Source organism: Fringilla coelebs (genome assembly GCF_963513975.1).
Source record: "Fringilla coelebs genome assembly, chromosome: 3".
Lineage (NCBI taxonomy): Eukaryota > Metazoa > Chordata > Aves > Passeriformes > Fringillidae > Fringilla > Fringilla coelebs.
This window is the reverse complement of record NC_140030.1, coordinates 20315125-20331382: the sequence shown is the minus strand read 5'-3', so window position 1 is coordinate 20331382 and position 16258 is coordinate 20315125. Positions and strand designations below refer to the sequence as shown.

Genomic DNA, 16258 nt, shown 5'->3' with positions numbered 1-16258 from the left:
TGAATATGAGATGTAGTCAGTTGCTTCAAGAACCTATTAAACCTAATAATTGAAGAGATAGCAATATACCCAAGGTCTACTGCACCTGATCTTTAATCTGATGGACTTGACTGAAAGCCAGGTTGAAGAAAAAAACTTTCAACTTACCCCAAATTCCAAGCAGTGACAGCAGGGAATATAAGAGGAAATACCAGATTATTTGCAAAAACAAGGCTGTTCTAGAAGTCTTACACATAGCATAAGAGAGGTCTTTGTTATTAGCCCTCCACCCCATCCCAAACAAAAGATGGCTACAGGGACAGTTTGTGAATCATCCAGGGATGGAGGGAAAACATCTGTTAGGATACTGCTTCCTCCTTTTACCCATTAAGAGGATGAATCCATTGTTAAAGATAAGCTAATCCACAGTGAGAAAGCCTTCAAAGAAAGCTTTTATATAAATTTTAAAACTGGTCCTTAATTTCAAGTACCAAGTCACTGTGTCTTCTGAAACATGATCACTGTCTTGTTTTTTAAAAACATCCATAAGTATCACTACAACTATATAATCAAATATAATCTCTCCTACAGGAATAAATTTTACCTACTTTCTAAAACATCTAAGTTTATATAGGACTAGAAGAATGATAAAATGGGACTGTAGGCTCCTAAGTCACTCAGGTACTTCTGAGTAACATATATTTTCTAGAAGAAACAAAAAATATTGTGTTATAATAATGTCAGTGAAGAAACAGCATTTTGTAAGCTGACTAAAATTTCAAATGGAGGGCACAGTATTACTCAGAGAAAAACCCCTCTCACAAATAGCTTCTGTATTGGAATTATTTGATTCAGTATCAATAGGAAATGTCTATGTTATCTAAATTATTTGGTGGGGATGATTAACAGAAAATTTTCATAGATTAATCAAAACATATGAAGAGGCTTAAAAGGAAAAAAAAAACCAAACAAAGCCTGCAATGAAACAAAATCTGGGGCTCAAAGTGAACACTTTTTAATGCATTCAGATCCTGTAGTCATGAAAACCAATGAAAATCCCTTATAAAAATTTATGATTTTGTATTCACATCATCCTTTAAAAAGTGCATGCAATAATGCCTGAGATCACACAGTGAACAATGAGGACAGAATAAAATATTGATCTGTTGCTGAGTATGTGAGTGCTGGCTGACTGGCTGCCAGGACAGGGATAGCTGGCTAGCTGTAGAAGTACTGGGGGCTGCCATGGATCACCCAGATCATCTATACATGGATTCTTCTGAAGAGCAGAATGCCCATTGCAAGAGACCTTGTTGGCAGCATATTGTTACTCTGATTTTCTTTGGGAATCAGCAGAACAAAAGCTAAACTAAGAGAAGGATGAGTCTGGAGGCCAGCATGGGGAAGCAGAGAAAAGATGAAAAAATACAAGAGTGATGGAGCTGTGAGGAAGAAGAAATGGGAAGCAGAGGCAGAAGACTGTTTGGGCTCAGCCCATCAGGGTTTCTCTGAATATGATGGGAGTCCTTTACGTAAGCATTTCTGCTGGCTGGAACTGGCTCCTTTTCTGTAGTATTCCTTCAGGAGAGGCATCACCAGTTTTGGTGCTTTCACACTGAAGGGTCATGTCAGTAACCACAAGTGTGAGTGGGAAATGTGTGAAATACAGTATCATTAAGTGGAGTCCATTTTACTCCAGTTCTTTACACTTTTTCTTGTCAGATGGAGTCCCTGTGCCCTTCAGCAAAGCATTTGACACACTATTAAGTATAGGATGCTTTTTCAATTAACTTCAATTGTCTTATATGGGAACACTGACAGGAAGCTCTCCGAAAGTGAAAAATTCAGTCTGCTAGAAGTGAGAAATCAAGAAAATTAGTGTCATGTCAATTTTTTTCATCTAAATGTCTTCTAACAATTTGACTGATGGGATCAAAACCCCTCTTTTTTTTGTCTTGCATAAATGGATTTTATAATAATATTTTTGTAGATGAAAGTAGATTCTACTGTCTCACTAACATTTAGATCTTTGTGAATGTATTTTAATTTCTTGCAAAAAAAGTTACCAACAAGTACTTCAAATGCAAAACCATACCTCAATTCCAATTTCAAATCCACCACCAAGACCAGCAATTCCTATTGCAGAGGGAGCAGACCAGGCTGTTGTGTAAAACAAGATAAATTTATGGAATTTTAACCATATATTACAAGAAATACTTCATTATTACAGTTAAAAATGATAACAATTTCTCTATTTAAAACTATGTTCAAAACCACCACAATAGAATCATAACTATGATGCTTTATCCTAAAGGAAAGGATTTAAGAAATACAAACACTCACAATCTAAACAATTTGTTGCTAAAAATTATTTATCATATACTTCTTCATAATCAGATATAATCAATTTTTGTAATGAATTTTGTACTACGTACTTTAATATTTCATTATTTTCCACAAAGATACAGAAAGATTTACATTTGGTCAAGCAAAGGTATAAAGATTTGAAAACAGCTTTCACACCAAACACTGTCACTTGTAGGTGTACTTGCCTGACTCATCACACACCTCCTGTTTTATGCTGTATAAAGAATAATGAAAAAATATATTTTTATCTTTTTTAATTAACTTCTCATGAAGTACAAAAGGAAAATATCCACTTACTTCCATTAGGAAGACGAGCTAATACAATTCCACTTCCACCTCGAGCGGTCACCAGAAATCCAGCTTTGATAACAGACAAAACTGCAAGGCCTTTGGCTTTAGCTATTACGTGAGCTGAAACAGCAAAATCATTTATTCAAGACCTTGTAAGAGAAGTTCTAAGAGAAGGGGAAAACAAAACTCAATATTTAACAAATATGAACACAAGAGTCAAATAATCAAAGCAAAAGCTGAAAGAAAACTGCAAAAAAAGTTGAACTAATAATGACTCCTCCACCACAGTGAACTGCAAACCCAGCTGCAGGTCACACTAGCCTGTGACAATCTATACACTGCCAAACTGCTCCTGATTAGCTCGTATAGAATTTGTATAGTGCCACACACTTTGTGTGTGAGTACCCTTGGCAAGATAAACAGAAAACAGACAGTGAATAGCTGACAACCATGTCTCCACAAATTTTTGGAGGAGTCCAAATTTAAGTCACAGCAACATAGAGCAGCCTAACAAGCTTGTACCATTAGAAAGTGTTAGTGGCAAATACTGATGTGCCATCATCCTGCAAATCTTACTGCAGACCTTCCAGAACATAAAAGTTAAGAATTTAAAACCACAACCAGCAACAGCAGGTGGAGGAAGATACTAGGAAAAACACAGAGTAACAACTTCAAAAATGAAGAGGACAGCAGCAAATAAGAGTGCTGAACCAGTATCAAAAGGAAAATCACCCAGATTTCTTTGCTTCAACTTATTTTCATCTAGCTAATTCTAATCAACACAGATATTCAAGAGCTAGAGCTACCAGGCCAGGTTCTCCCTTAAGAACATACATTTAGAGGGTTGAGCATAAGACAGTCCGTCCATCCTGGGGAAAGCCTTCCAATGCAGGTACCTTGTAGCAGTAAACATTCAAAAGATCTCTCCCAGTGAGTAACAGCTGCCAAGAATACAGCAAACTGAAACCCTTTACTTCCAAAATATTTTCAAAGAAGTTATGGCACCCGAAATTTTCATTCATCTCTAAGTTGTGGTAAGTGGAAACAGAGGGAATTGGTAAAGACAGCATGACTGCAACACAGAGAATGCTGAAGGTTTTAGCTGAATCAAAGCATTTTCTTTACTCACGTGGTATGATTTTATCTGGTCCATTTCTGGAAGTTATTTCTGTAAATTCTCGTAGTATTTTAGCTGCCTTTTTAGCTTCTGACTTCAGGTTGGAAGGTATAGGGTTGTTCACTGTAAAACATGAAAGAAATAAATTATGGTCAGTTTAGGATATCTACTTGACTAGACAGAATAGAGTATTATAAATTATTAGTATTCTGCAACATGATAAATACCATTTTATGTAGGAATAGTAATGTTTCACCTGTAGATTTGCAAAAAAAAGCCTTAGTGCAGTTAAAGAAATAAGAGTTAGTCTTGATTGTTACATCTACTATAATCCCTCAGAGTTACCTAAATTTTTCTTGTTTTCCTGTCTGAACAAAACAACACTTTTTCCAAGTCTAGAAGAACTAAACTGTCCAACTAACACATAAATATATTGCCAGACCAAAGATGCATCTAGTCTCACATCACATCTCTGAAAAAATTAGTGACAGCATTCCCATAAAATTCTACTGTTCCTAAATTCCCAAACACCCAAAAAACACTGTGCATAGAGAAACAACATTCAGTCAAAAGTGGATTACTTTTTTGATTGGCATTCATTCACCTCTTCACTCTGGACAACATTCCCACCTAAAACCAAGAAGGTGAGGACTAAATACAATTTAAGGTTACATCAATGAAGCTTAGAGGGCAATTCAGCTCAGAACAAGTGAAATGCATAGCAGCAAGTCAGCCAGGTTTCTGTCCAGGCTCCCTTGGCTAGAATAGGATACACCTCTGTTTTTCAAAGAGAAGAATATTCCTCTGGTATGTTCTCCAGGCAAGAAGGAAGATTCCAAGAACAAGAGAGATTTTGAAAGCTGAATGTCTGGATTAGTGTCCTCTGAAGTAGCTTGAAGAAACATTTTGCTTTGGTGAAGATGCAGCAGGTACAACCTTGGAGAGGTTGAAGTGACATCAGTCATCAGAAGGTTGTGCAGAAATATCAGCTTCTCTGGGAACAAAAGGAAATGTACAGAATGCAACAGACTCTAAACCATACTACACTTATCAGAGTAGAAATATTAATTCTATCTCCTAATAATCCCTTCTCTTTTCAGAAAATTAAGATGATATTCAAGACCCTGAGTGTGAAAGGATAGGAGAAGATGAAGCTCTAAGGGTTCAGGATATTCTGAAAAGTTCTTGGCATGTTAATTTTCTCTAACTGTTACTGTACTAAAAATTGTCAAACTGCTTCAGGAGTTTTGAACATGAATTTCTTCTGTGGTTGGAAGGCTTCCCCAGGCTGGAACCTGGCTACATGGCAAGAGGAGAGGCCAGTGTAGCTCAAATAAAACATGACCTCACAATTGCTTTTGGTAGATTAACAAACTGGGGTGGAGCAAATGTCCCCATTACTTCTGTTCTTTGTACTTCACACTGCATTTTCAAGGTCAGAGGGCAAACATGACCAGCATGTTGTAAGAGAAAAATAAGATTTCTGTTTTTGTACGGAGATAAATTGAGGCAGTCCCAAAAAGCACATTGCAACACCATTCTGCTCAAGAAGGCACAAAGAATAAACCTATTGTAATTTGTAACTAATAATTAACATTGCAATACACAGCGCATGTCCATTTGCAAAATCAGGTGACCACTTCTATATGTAGGTTTCCACTTAAGATACTTTGCAAGTCTAGAGGTCTCAAGTTTGGAAAGAGTCACCCACCCACCCTACCCAAAACACACATTTCATGGTACTTAATTTTTCACATGGTTCAGTAACATTAGTCTGTGGTAAAATGGACAGTTATGTGCCTGACCATGCAGGACTTCTAGCAAAGAGATCAAGACAATGAAAATAAGACCTGTACACTGGAGATAAAAAACACTGGGGAGATGAAAACACTGGGGAGTTAAAAAACATAACTGATCAAAAGCAAGCATTATCCAGCTTCTAGATTAGAGAAATAAAATAAACTTCTGTGCTCTTCTTCCTTGTTTACCAACACATTCCTTCCTCCTCTTTGCTTCTCTTTGGCTAATCTCAGAATTTGGGAAAGCATCTCCAATTATTCTTCCTACCACTAGGAAAAAAAAACCAAACCAGTTCATATTTCATACAAATTAGAAGAGAAATCCCTTAGCTAAATCCATTGAGAAAATGAGGCGTTTTCAGACCTGAAAGTCTGCAAACAGGAATAATAGAGTGGGAAAAACCCATAAAATCACAATACAGTTTTTGTAAGCTGTAAATTTTCAGATTTCAGATTCCGAATTGCTTCAAAAAGATTTGATGGGTACCAGAAACACTGTGTGCATGCCTCTGTGACAATTTGAAGCTGAACTTCAGGAGTTAGCAAACGTAATACTGTTACTACCATATTGTTCCTTCACCTCTCAATACGTAACTGGTTGCTCTGAGCAACCTGCTCTAGTCAAAAGTGTTCTTGCCTATTGCAGGAGAGGTTGGATTAGATGTCCTTTTTTCTTTCAGCCCAAACCATTTTATGACTTTCCTGCACTATAATTCCAAAAACTGCATTTTAAAATACAAATTTTGCACAGAAAAACAGCATTAGTTAAGCAAATTAAAAATTAGGTATTTCCACTCCAACCTTTCTAAAGGGTTTTTTGGGTTTTTCTCCCCCCCTTTTTTTTTTTGGTGTGTTTTTGTTTGGTTTGGTGTTTGATTTTATTTTTTTTTTTTTTTTTTTTTTTTTTTTTTTTTTTTTTTTTTTTTGGTGCCACATGGTGTGGGGTACCTTTATCACCAGGAAATGGAGAAACTGGAGAGACATTCATCTAGCTGTTCTCTACAACAGCAAGCACAGGAAAGCTTAACTTCCCATCCTCAAACCAACATCAGAAACTTCATTTTCTCCCTGTATCACTTATTTCCTGCATTATTATTTCTTCTGCATTCCTTGGGTAGCTGTTTCTTCTGCATTCCTTAGGCAGTTACAGGAATTCACTCCTCCATTGTGCCTTGCTTTTTCCCTTCCTGCCACAGACCAAAGTAATGCAGGATTATTTTTCTGAACTAAGACACAGCAGGTGGATTTGACAACAGCATTCTGCCAGTTACTTTGCATGGGGCTAGACTTGTGCCCTTTCAGAAGCTAAGAAATGGGTGATATTTCTAAAGCACAAGAGAAGTAAAGAGAGGGGAAAGAAGGAAAGAAAAAAAGAAAGAGGTTGAACATGCTACCAGCTGAAGAGCTCAAAGATCCACCTTGTAGAGAATGGCTGCAAGTAAGATTTTAATTTAGACAGTAGCAAGTTTGAAAATTAAAGTGACATTAATTGGCAAGCAAAGATGGCACAGAGAGGTTTTAACAATGGGCCAGATGAATAAGCCACCTGATTAAACACTTTCATGCTGCAAACCAACAGTTACTCAAAGTGGTAATCATATGATTTTTTCCCCACTGGCTCACTTGAGTTCCTTTATTTACTTCCATAATGTTGTCTAATACTAAGGAACTGGCAGGATACCTACAGGAGCCTTGAGGAGCCTGATGACCTGGTGACCTGTTTGAAAAAAAAAAAACAAGCCCAAACAAATCCACACCCTCACCTCAATTACATATATTATGATGCCTGATAAGGCCTGGCTGGACTCCCATTTTGGTGAATACTAGAAGCCCAGCAGAAGAAATATAGCATTTTTATCACTGAGGAAAGGGGGAAGTTTGGCTCTCCCTCTTGGGCTGTGCCACACTCAGAATTTTGTCAACACAGTTCAGGATTATATAAGGATAGAGTCAACGATCAACACTAAAAAGGCAGTTTAATGGTTCAATATATAGTGTATATATAATATGGCTCTTACAATTTAATTTTAGATCAATATTTCATAAAACTTTGTCCAAGGGCAAAGAAAATTATTGTTTTTTTAGTAAATAAAAAATAGCACAAATATGTCAGACAATTCAAAACTATTCACTTTAAAAAAAATGGACATAGAGGTTTGCACTGTGGTGCAATGGTGGCATCTGTCCCAAAATACAATAGAAATAAAAGAAGCATTAGAGTGAAGGCAGAGGAGTAAATTCTTGCTTCTATTTATTTTAATCACTCTGTACACAGACCAAATTGTAAGTGGGATTTCTGTGACCTCACAAATTATTTCAGCTTTTGTTCATCTATCAAATTATCCTCTTCTCCCTCAAGCTTGCCTTAGGATTTAGTTTGCAAAATTAGTTCCTTAGAAATTCATTTAATATTGCAAATCTATTGAAAAAATCCCATAGACACATCTGCTTTTTAACAAAAATACTGTATGAAATATTTAGACACAAGCATAATTTCCGTGTTTCGTTTACCCCATCAATAATATACGTAATAACCCTGTAGCACTGTCTTCACTATTAGCTTTTAAGTATGCATATCTAATTGGTTGGTTTGTATTCAAGCACTGCTCAGGAAAGAGGCAACCAGGAGCAATAAGACAATAACATCTATCAGGAGGATACACTGACTGATGGATTTGGAATGCCGTGACCAGAGAACGCTCAGCTGGGAGCAAGCTTCATTTGCACTCCTGCTTGTTGTTGAAAGGAGAAGATATTGAGCATATGTGAGTCAGCAACACAAACCCCATGGGGGAATATCACACCAAAATTGATTAACTGCTTAATTTGTAAGCTGATGAGGCAAGTGCGTCAGCCTCTAATTTACATTCTGACTAACAGTAATAATTTGCTGGCTGAACATTTGATGAAATTATTTAAGCAAGGTGCATTAAAGAACAAATAAAGCCTTTTTACTTAAAAGCTATAACTAATTCAGATACAATCAAAATTATGCTGAATATGAACAGATGAGATAAAGCCTAGCGGCATTACGAGAACCCAAACATCAGAAGTACAGTTTCAGAGAACAGATGACAAAGGGGAGATAGACAAAGACTCACATGCAGATTTCACACATATGTTGCCCATGTATGTTTGAGCTTCAAAGTATTTGGTGAAAAGTGGTTTTGTGGGTTTTTTTGGCTACATAAAGAAGAAAAACAATGACAAATACCTCTATGAGCCCCATTCAGTCTTTGCTTTCACGTCACTAAAAAGTACAGAAACAGCACAAGAATACATTAAGGCATAGCTGATTTGCAAATACTCATGGTTATATCAGGAACATCAATGCTAAAAGGCTTATACGAACAGAGAACATTCAAAATTATGTACATTCATAAACATGAAAATTCACATAGTCAAGAAAAGTTAAAGAACAACATTTTAATGGGAAGGAGAAACCTGAAAAACAAGACTGTGCAGCACTGGAAAAGGGCCTAAACAAGAAATTTCAATTTGGCACTACAATTAAAGAGATTAATGCAATTTTGGTTCCACAAATGTGTAACAACATGATACTGTGGTAGCCAGCTCCAGCCTTGGGATTAATCTGGTACTTGGAATTCCTCAAACAGCATGCCAGATGTGCATTGTAAGCATTTTGCCCAGCCCAAGAAAATGTGATGCAATAGAGAGATGTGGATGACGAGCAGCAGCCTATGCTAAACATGTCTCTGTGAGTCTCTCTCCTTTTACGACCTTCAACACTTGAAGCCAGAACACTTGAAAGCAAAGAACCCAGGTTAATGAGTTGTCAAGAAAAGACCTGTGGAGTTCAAGGAAATAGCAGAATAAGTGGAAAAGGAACCAACAGGAAAAGGATTTTTAAAAATAAAGGCAGTAACAACCCTCTTTAGTTGAAATCCAGCAGACTACTATTGTCAGAGCCTGAGCTCCTTACTCCTGATTTGGAAACAACAGCAACAACCAGATACTGTTTCCTCCAGATTCCAAGGACCATGAACAAGGAAAGGCTCAGAATGTACACTGTGAACATCCTGTTGATGGTATAGGCAAGGAGTCTATGAAAGCAGTAGCAGGGAATGGGAAAGCATTACTGACACAAGGGGCAAGGTTGTACAGTCCTGATATACCCAGCTGGAGAACAGCAAGGGTGACAGGAATGTAAGGCAATGGAAATAGAGCTGAAAAGCACAAAACAGGATCTCTCTACAGTGAAGTTTTGTACTATGCTCATGTATTTCTACCATGATCTTTATCACTTGGATTCCTGAAGTTTTACCAGCTTCCATGCTTCACTGCTCATCAACAGCAGTGGTGTGAGAAATCAGTGATCTGTCAGTGATAACAGTATGAGTTATGGCAGGGTGCAAGTACTACAGCAAGCACTATGTGTCCTTGCAGAGTGGCAGCTGAGCTGCACTGGAAGACTCTAATGTGTGCTTTCATAACCCTAATGGTTTTTATACTGTGAATAAATGTAACTACACTTTCCTCCTTCCCCACCCTGGATTACAAATTGTTTACTGGATGGCACTGCATTAAGCTGGCACTGGTAGTGGTGAGAGAGGCAGAACAGACCAAAAGGATCTGCAGAACCTGCAGCTGACAGCACACAGAAATCTAGGAGTTGGAAGTATTTTAAGGTTTACCTAAGACAGACAGAAATATATTCTGTCCAAACACTCTGGTGAGAGGAAGTAAAAAAGGGCTTAAAAATAAAGCTGAAAATGAAAAAAAAACCAAAACCAAACCCACTCTTACCCATGTTAAAACCAGCCTGTTTTTCCTTGTTTTACCTGCAATAACCTGCTAAAGTTAGCTGCTGATGACAGCCTGTGCCCAGGAAAAACCTCATGAGCATACTGAAGTTACAACTAAATTCAGCCTTCAAGAACTCAAATATGCAAAAGGAATGACACATAACAGAAGATAGCACCTTCTCTAAAAGGAAAACAGCCCAACAAGTCTATATTTCAAAGAGGAGAATCTCAGAGACATTGCTATCAATATAGAAAGCTGAGATATTTACAGTATTTGGAAGAACTTTTTGATGGAGAATATTATAATTAGAAATTATAATAATATTTGTGATTATATTTCCACAATTACATATATTTATACATTTAAATCACAGCAATTTGTGTGGAGGGAGGAATGACAAATGCCATTAATACTTCTGAAAACCTTTACATAAACTTGCATTACATCTGTACAGTTACTGCAAGGCAGCTAAGTCAGATAATGAGAAGTAAAACAGGCAACTATGTTTGGCCTCTGGCATGCAAATACACATGAAAATATGAATACTATGAAATAAACCCAAAATACAAAGAATCACAAGTCTTTACTGGGAAAAGTACAATTTCAAACACAGGAGGCCTTTCATTGATAGAAATGAAGTAATGGAGATAGACGAGCAGATTTCTTCCTTTGTTCTCATCTCTAGCAGTCTGTAGGTTTGAGTTTCTGGGGGTTTTGTGTGTGTGTGTGTTCTTGGGGGTTTCTAAAATATATTACTATGAGTTATGGAAATTAAAATACTTCTGTTGTAAGTCTAAACCTGGAGAGGCAAGCGGCCTCACCCCAACCCGCATGTGCGCTACATCTACCATGACCTAGTACTCTAAGAGGAGTGATTCTTCACAGCCTTTTTTAGAGAGTCATTGAACGGTTTCTGTTGGAAGGGACCTGAAAGATCATCCAGTTCCAGCTCCCCTGTAATGGGCAGGGACACCTTCTCCTAGCCCAGGCTGCTCCAAGTCCCACCTAATGTGGCCGCAAACTCTTCCACAGACGAGGCATCCACAGCTCTTCTGGGCAACCTGTTCCCAGTGCCTCACCACCCTCATGTATTCCTAACAGCCAATTTAAATCTTCCCTCTTTTAATCTAAAATTGTTGCCCCTTGTTCTGTCACTATCTGTCCGTGTAAGAAGTCACCTTTTAGGCATCACCTCTCTCCCTGGAGTTGTCTCTTCTCCATGCTGAACAAACCCAGCTTTCTCAGCCTGTGTCTATAGGAGAGGGGCTTCATCCCTTTGATGTCTCTGTTGTCCTCCTCTGAATCTGCTCCAACAGATCCACATTTGCCTTGTGCTAAGAACTCCAGAGCTGGAAGCAGCACTCCAGGTGGGGTCTCACAAGAGTAGAGTAGAGGGGCAGAATCCTGTCCCTTACCCTGCTGTCCACGCTGCTTTGGATGCAGCCCAGGGTGCAGTTGGGTTTTCTGGACTGCCGGGGAGCATTGCCACATTGACAACTCATGTCCAGCATTTGTCTACCAGAACCTGCAAGTCCTTCTCAGCAATGAGTTCCTCTCCCAGTCTGTACTTGTATCTGGGTTTGCCTTGACCCAGGTGCAGCACCTTGTACTTGGACTTGTTGAACTTCATGAGGTTCTCATGGTACCACTTCTTCAGCTTGTCAAGGTCCCTCTTGATGGCATTCCATCCTTCTGCTGTATCAATGGCACTGCTCAGCTTCATGTCATCAGCAAAGTTGCTGAGGATAAACACTGAATGTAGGTTTAAGGCTTCCTGCCATGACTTTTTTAAAGGAGTAAGTAAACTTCATGGTCAAGTCTTTACGCTGTTGTCCTCTAAGCACAGGTATTTTGTACACTTAGGCTTACAGAGATATAAATTGAGATGTTAGCTGATGACATTTTGGAAAGCAAAGCAAAATTTATTTGAAATGCCATAATTATATAAAATAACACATCTAAAATAAGTTTAGGCTTTGCACAGGCTATCTGATATAAATTATATGGTATGAAATGTGATAAAAATAATAATCCTTGTTAGCTGTATCAGTGTGACTATTGTCATGTATAGTGTCCAAATGCATAAAAGATTTTTGGTCAGCTCTAGTGTTTACAAGTTGCCTTTTCAAATCTTTCAACCAATTATGTATGCACTTCTAGATCATGGGAGCTCAATATTTTTCACATGAAATATTCATTTTGTTAATAGTAAAATAATATTACAACACATAACAAAACCACACCCCATTTCATTGTAGCATAATTTTTATAACTTTTCTCCACTGTGAGGAAAGAAGTAATTAAAACACAAAGTTGATCACTTTGTAACTTTATGTGGTATCAGACCTCAGTCCCATGTTGAATTAACTATTTCCTCGAGAAAAGTCAAGGAAAAAAGCCCTGTAACACAGTCTCCTGTGTTATCAAAAACATTTGATGAGTTGGGTTCCCAGCAGTTTTTGTACTGAAGTCAGCTTGGAGAAAATTCTAATTAGGGATGTAGAAATCCCTCTCATCTCCTATTCTGATGAAAGCTGGAATGCATGAGGGTAAAATGAGAGTGACAAAGCTGAAAAATGTGCTTTAAAGAAAAATATGTTTCCCTTGTAGATGCAGGATGTTTCAACTAGGTGATGTTCCTTATTTCTAAGGAACCGTGGCGTGTGAAGACAGTTGATACCTGCCTGAGGCACAGAGGATTTGTTCCAAAAAGTACCTTAGACATCTGTTCAGATGCACAGGAGGCAGAATAGTGGAATACCAGTAGCTAAAAGTCTTCAAAAATTTTTATAACTTTTAGCAATTCCAAGAATACTAAAATCCCAAGCTTACAGTTCTACAACCAAATTGCAGCCTTTGCGTTAGAAGAAAGGATAAACACAAGAGGCATGAAGAAGAAATCACTCCATTTGTGCAAAAAGAATCATAAAACATCATTTTCAAGAATACAGAGATGACAGTGATGTGCTCTAAATCATGCACAAAAGGCAGAGTTGTGCTGGGGGTTGTCTGAGACTCACATGTGAACTCTAGCCAGAATTTGTACTACAAGAATTGCAGGCTTTGGCTCAAAATATGCCTCCACACCTATGCACCCTACACCCATGCCCCAGGAGGCTGTCCCCTTGAAACCCTTTTAGCAAGTCTTTCATATACACTTATTAAAATATGTTGGGTGTGTAAACAACTGGCACCAAAGAGGTGCTACCCTACAAGTAAGATAAGTAGCATGACTGAAGCTAAGTCAGAGCTACAAATTCAGTTCTACCTGTCCTGTGACATCTTAATACAGGAGTTGGTATGATATGTGAAATGTAGACAGTGGGATAAGGGGAATATCCCAAAGGGAATCTTAATTTTAACTTGTTAACTGTATTTTAATAATGAAGAATAAACTTCAAGGCAACCCAAGCAGATTAACTTTATTACCCTTTGCACATGAAAGCTTTAACTAAAACAAGGCAATTTTTATACAAAAATCCTAAACAAACATCTTGTTTATCTTCTCACCAATGCCAGAAGTACAGAGAGAATAAAAATATAAGGATGAAACCCAGATGTACCGTACACAATAGCCTTCTATGTTACCATGAAAAAATATTAACTACCTAAATAAAATACTCTGTTCATTTCCCAATGAATACGCAACACTTCTGTCAAGAAAACTGTCACTATCATTCTGATTGTCTCCTTTCCACACTTCATAGATGTCCCAATTCACTATGTGCATGAATAAAATCAAAGTAACCAATTCCCACAACTAATTAATTCCTACAATTAATCACACAAGAAACATTTCTTCAAGCTAAAAGGAATAAACCTTTAAAAAGTGAAGGCTCTTAGTATTTATTAATCAAGAATTAGAAGAACCCTAGGTCTTCCTAAGTTGTTAAATTATCTTGCTCACAAGAGCATTTCCTCTCCACTAAGTCATACAGGTTATCCTTCATAACAGCTCTGCATTAGAGGATCTTTTACAACAATGCAATAACTGCTTCAAAAGCTCCCAAAAGATGGGGAGCTTATTACACCAGAAAGAGTAATTCTTAATGGGAGAAACCATGGCACAATGGACAACAGTGAATTCTGTCTCAGTCCATTTCAAAGGTATGGCATTGCCATTAGCTGAAGAAGGTAAAAACTGAGTCTCTCTTCCACTGCTGAGGGCTGAAAATGACAGAATCATTTAGGTTGGAAAGAACCTCTGAGATCATCAAGTCCAACCTCTGACCAAACACCACTTTGGTCAGCTAGACCACAGCTGTAAGTGTCATGTCCAGTTGTCCCTTGAACACCTTCAGGAATGGCGACTCCACCACCTCCCTGGGCAGCCTGTTCCAATGCTTGACAATCCCTTCAATTAAGACTGTGGAATAACACTTAAGGATCCTCCCCAGTTCCCTCCCAAAGACATGGAAACATGAAAGACTTTGTCTCAAAATTACAGCTAGGCATGTGCCTACATGTGACATACACAGCTACAAACGCTCAGGGCTTTATAGGAATTCTAGGGTGCCCTTTCAAAGCACTCACGTCTATACAGAGCCTCACCCTCCCACACCCACAAACATAGAAATGGGCTTGGAGGAGGGGAATCCTCTTCCAGTGTCAACACCACAAGGCATTGCAAGGGACAGAAAGCGGGACTAAAGGCACTCTGCACAGCTCAGTTTCATAATATAGCAGAGCCACTTTTGAGAATGCCACAACTGAATCATCTTGCCCTCCTGCAGAGCCCTGGCCCCTGCCTGGCTCCACCACCTCACACTGCAACACCTGCGAGCTGGCCTGACAACAGCACAATGCTGATTACCAATCACTTCACTGCAAAGTCAAATAACTAGACTATTTTAAAATCGTGCTCAACTGTGCCTACAAAAGAAGCAGGTGTATGCAGGATAGCATTTCAAGCTGCATAAAAGGAAATGTGCAGTGTGCTCCATTCCACAGCAAACGTTATATAAGCTCTTCAGCTTTCATTTGCAAGTCACAGATCTGGCACAAAATTAAGAATCTGGCATTTTTTATTTAACCTCCAAACTGCTGCATTTTGACCAGAAGACCAGCCAAGCAAGTATTTAAAAAGCAGCAGAGGAATCCAGTCCTGGACACACCCTGCCGTGGTGGGGCTGCATCTGCTGGTGTTACAAAACCCAGGTAGGTACACAGATCCAGCGTACAAGATAGCCAGCAGAAAAAATATAAATAAATACGTAGAAAACTTTAAAAATTATGTAATTTAAAAATAGAAATAAAATATATGTGCACATATATGTCTTACAATACATAGTTGGTATAGATAACTTATGTGTAACATACATAGGTATAAAGTAAAACTAAATAAAACACACTAAAAACCAGACACTCGAGCTGCCCTGGAAAGCGAAGCGCCCCTGTGCTCAATTTCACCAACAACCTGGCGAGGCCAAAGCCGCATTCGACGCTTCTTAGATTTTTACGTGGAGAACGCAGCACATGCTGCGACCCCAGGCGAGAAGGGGCCGCGATGTGCCAGCGCAGCCCTGCCCGCGGCGCACGAGCGCGTTCGCTCCGCCCGCGGCTGCGGGGCTGAGGAGCCCACCGAGCCCGCGGGATCCTCACTGCCGGCCCCTCTGAGGAGCCCACCGAGCCCGCGGGATCCTCACTCCCGGCCCCGCTGAGGAGCCCACCGGACCCCGCGGGATCCTCACTCCCGGCCCCGCTGAGGAGCCCACCGAGCCCGCGGGATCCTCACTGCCGGCCCCGCTGAGGAGCCCACCGAGCCCGCGGGATCCTCACTCCCGGCCCCGCTGAGGAGCCCACCGGACCCCGCGGGATCCTCACTCCTTCCCCCGCGGGATACTCACTCCTGCCCGGGCCAGGACTCCCCCGCTCCCCCTCGCTTCCTCTCCTCCTGCCGCCGCAGCCTCACTGGGCGGCGCCGAGGCGGCCCCGCCGA

General features: G+C 39.3%; 1 protein-coding gene across 2 annotated transcripts in view; it reads right to left on the bottom strand.

The window, feature by feature from the left end:
* SH3YL1 (SH3 and SYLF domain containing 1) overlaps window positions 1-16258 on the bottom strand; it is a 46544-nt gene that overhangs the window by 30089 nt on the left and 197 nt on the right. Inside the window, exons 1-4 of one of the 2 annotated variants that reach the window (XM_084202146.1) lie at window positions 16167-16253; window positions 3767-3877; window positions 2644-2757; window positions 2075-2139 (exon numbers count right to left, since the gene is read on the bottom strand). In XM_084202146.1, the coding sequence (XP_084058272.1) occupies window positions 2075-2139; window positions 2644-2757; window positions 3767-3877; window position 16167 (291 nt within the window). In that variant the 5' untranslated portion in view covers window positions 16168-16253. Of the gene's footprint in view, window positions 1-2074; window positions 2140-2643; window positions 2758-3766; window positions 3878-16166; window positions 16254-16258 lie in introns of those variants that run through there. The other variant, XM_084202145.1, reaches the window with a different exon arrangement.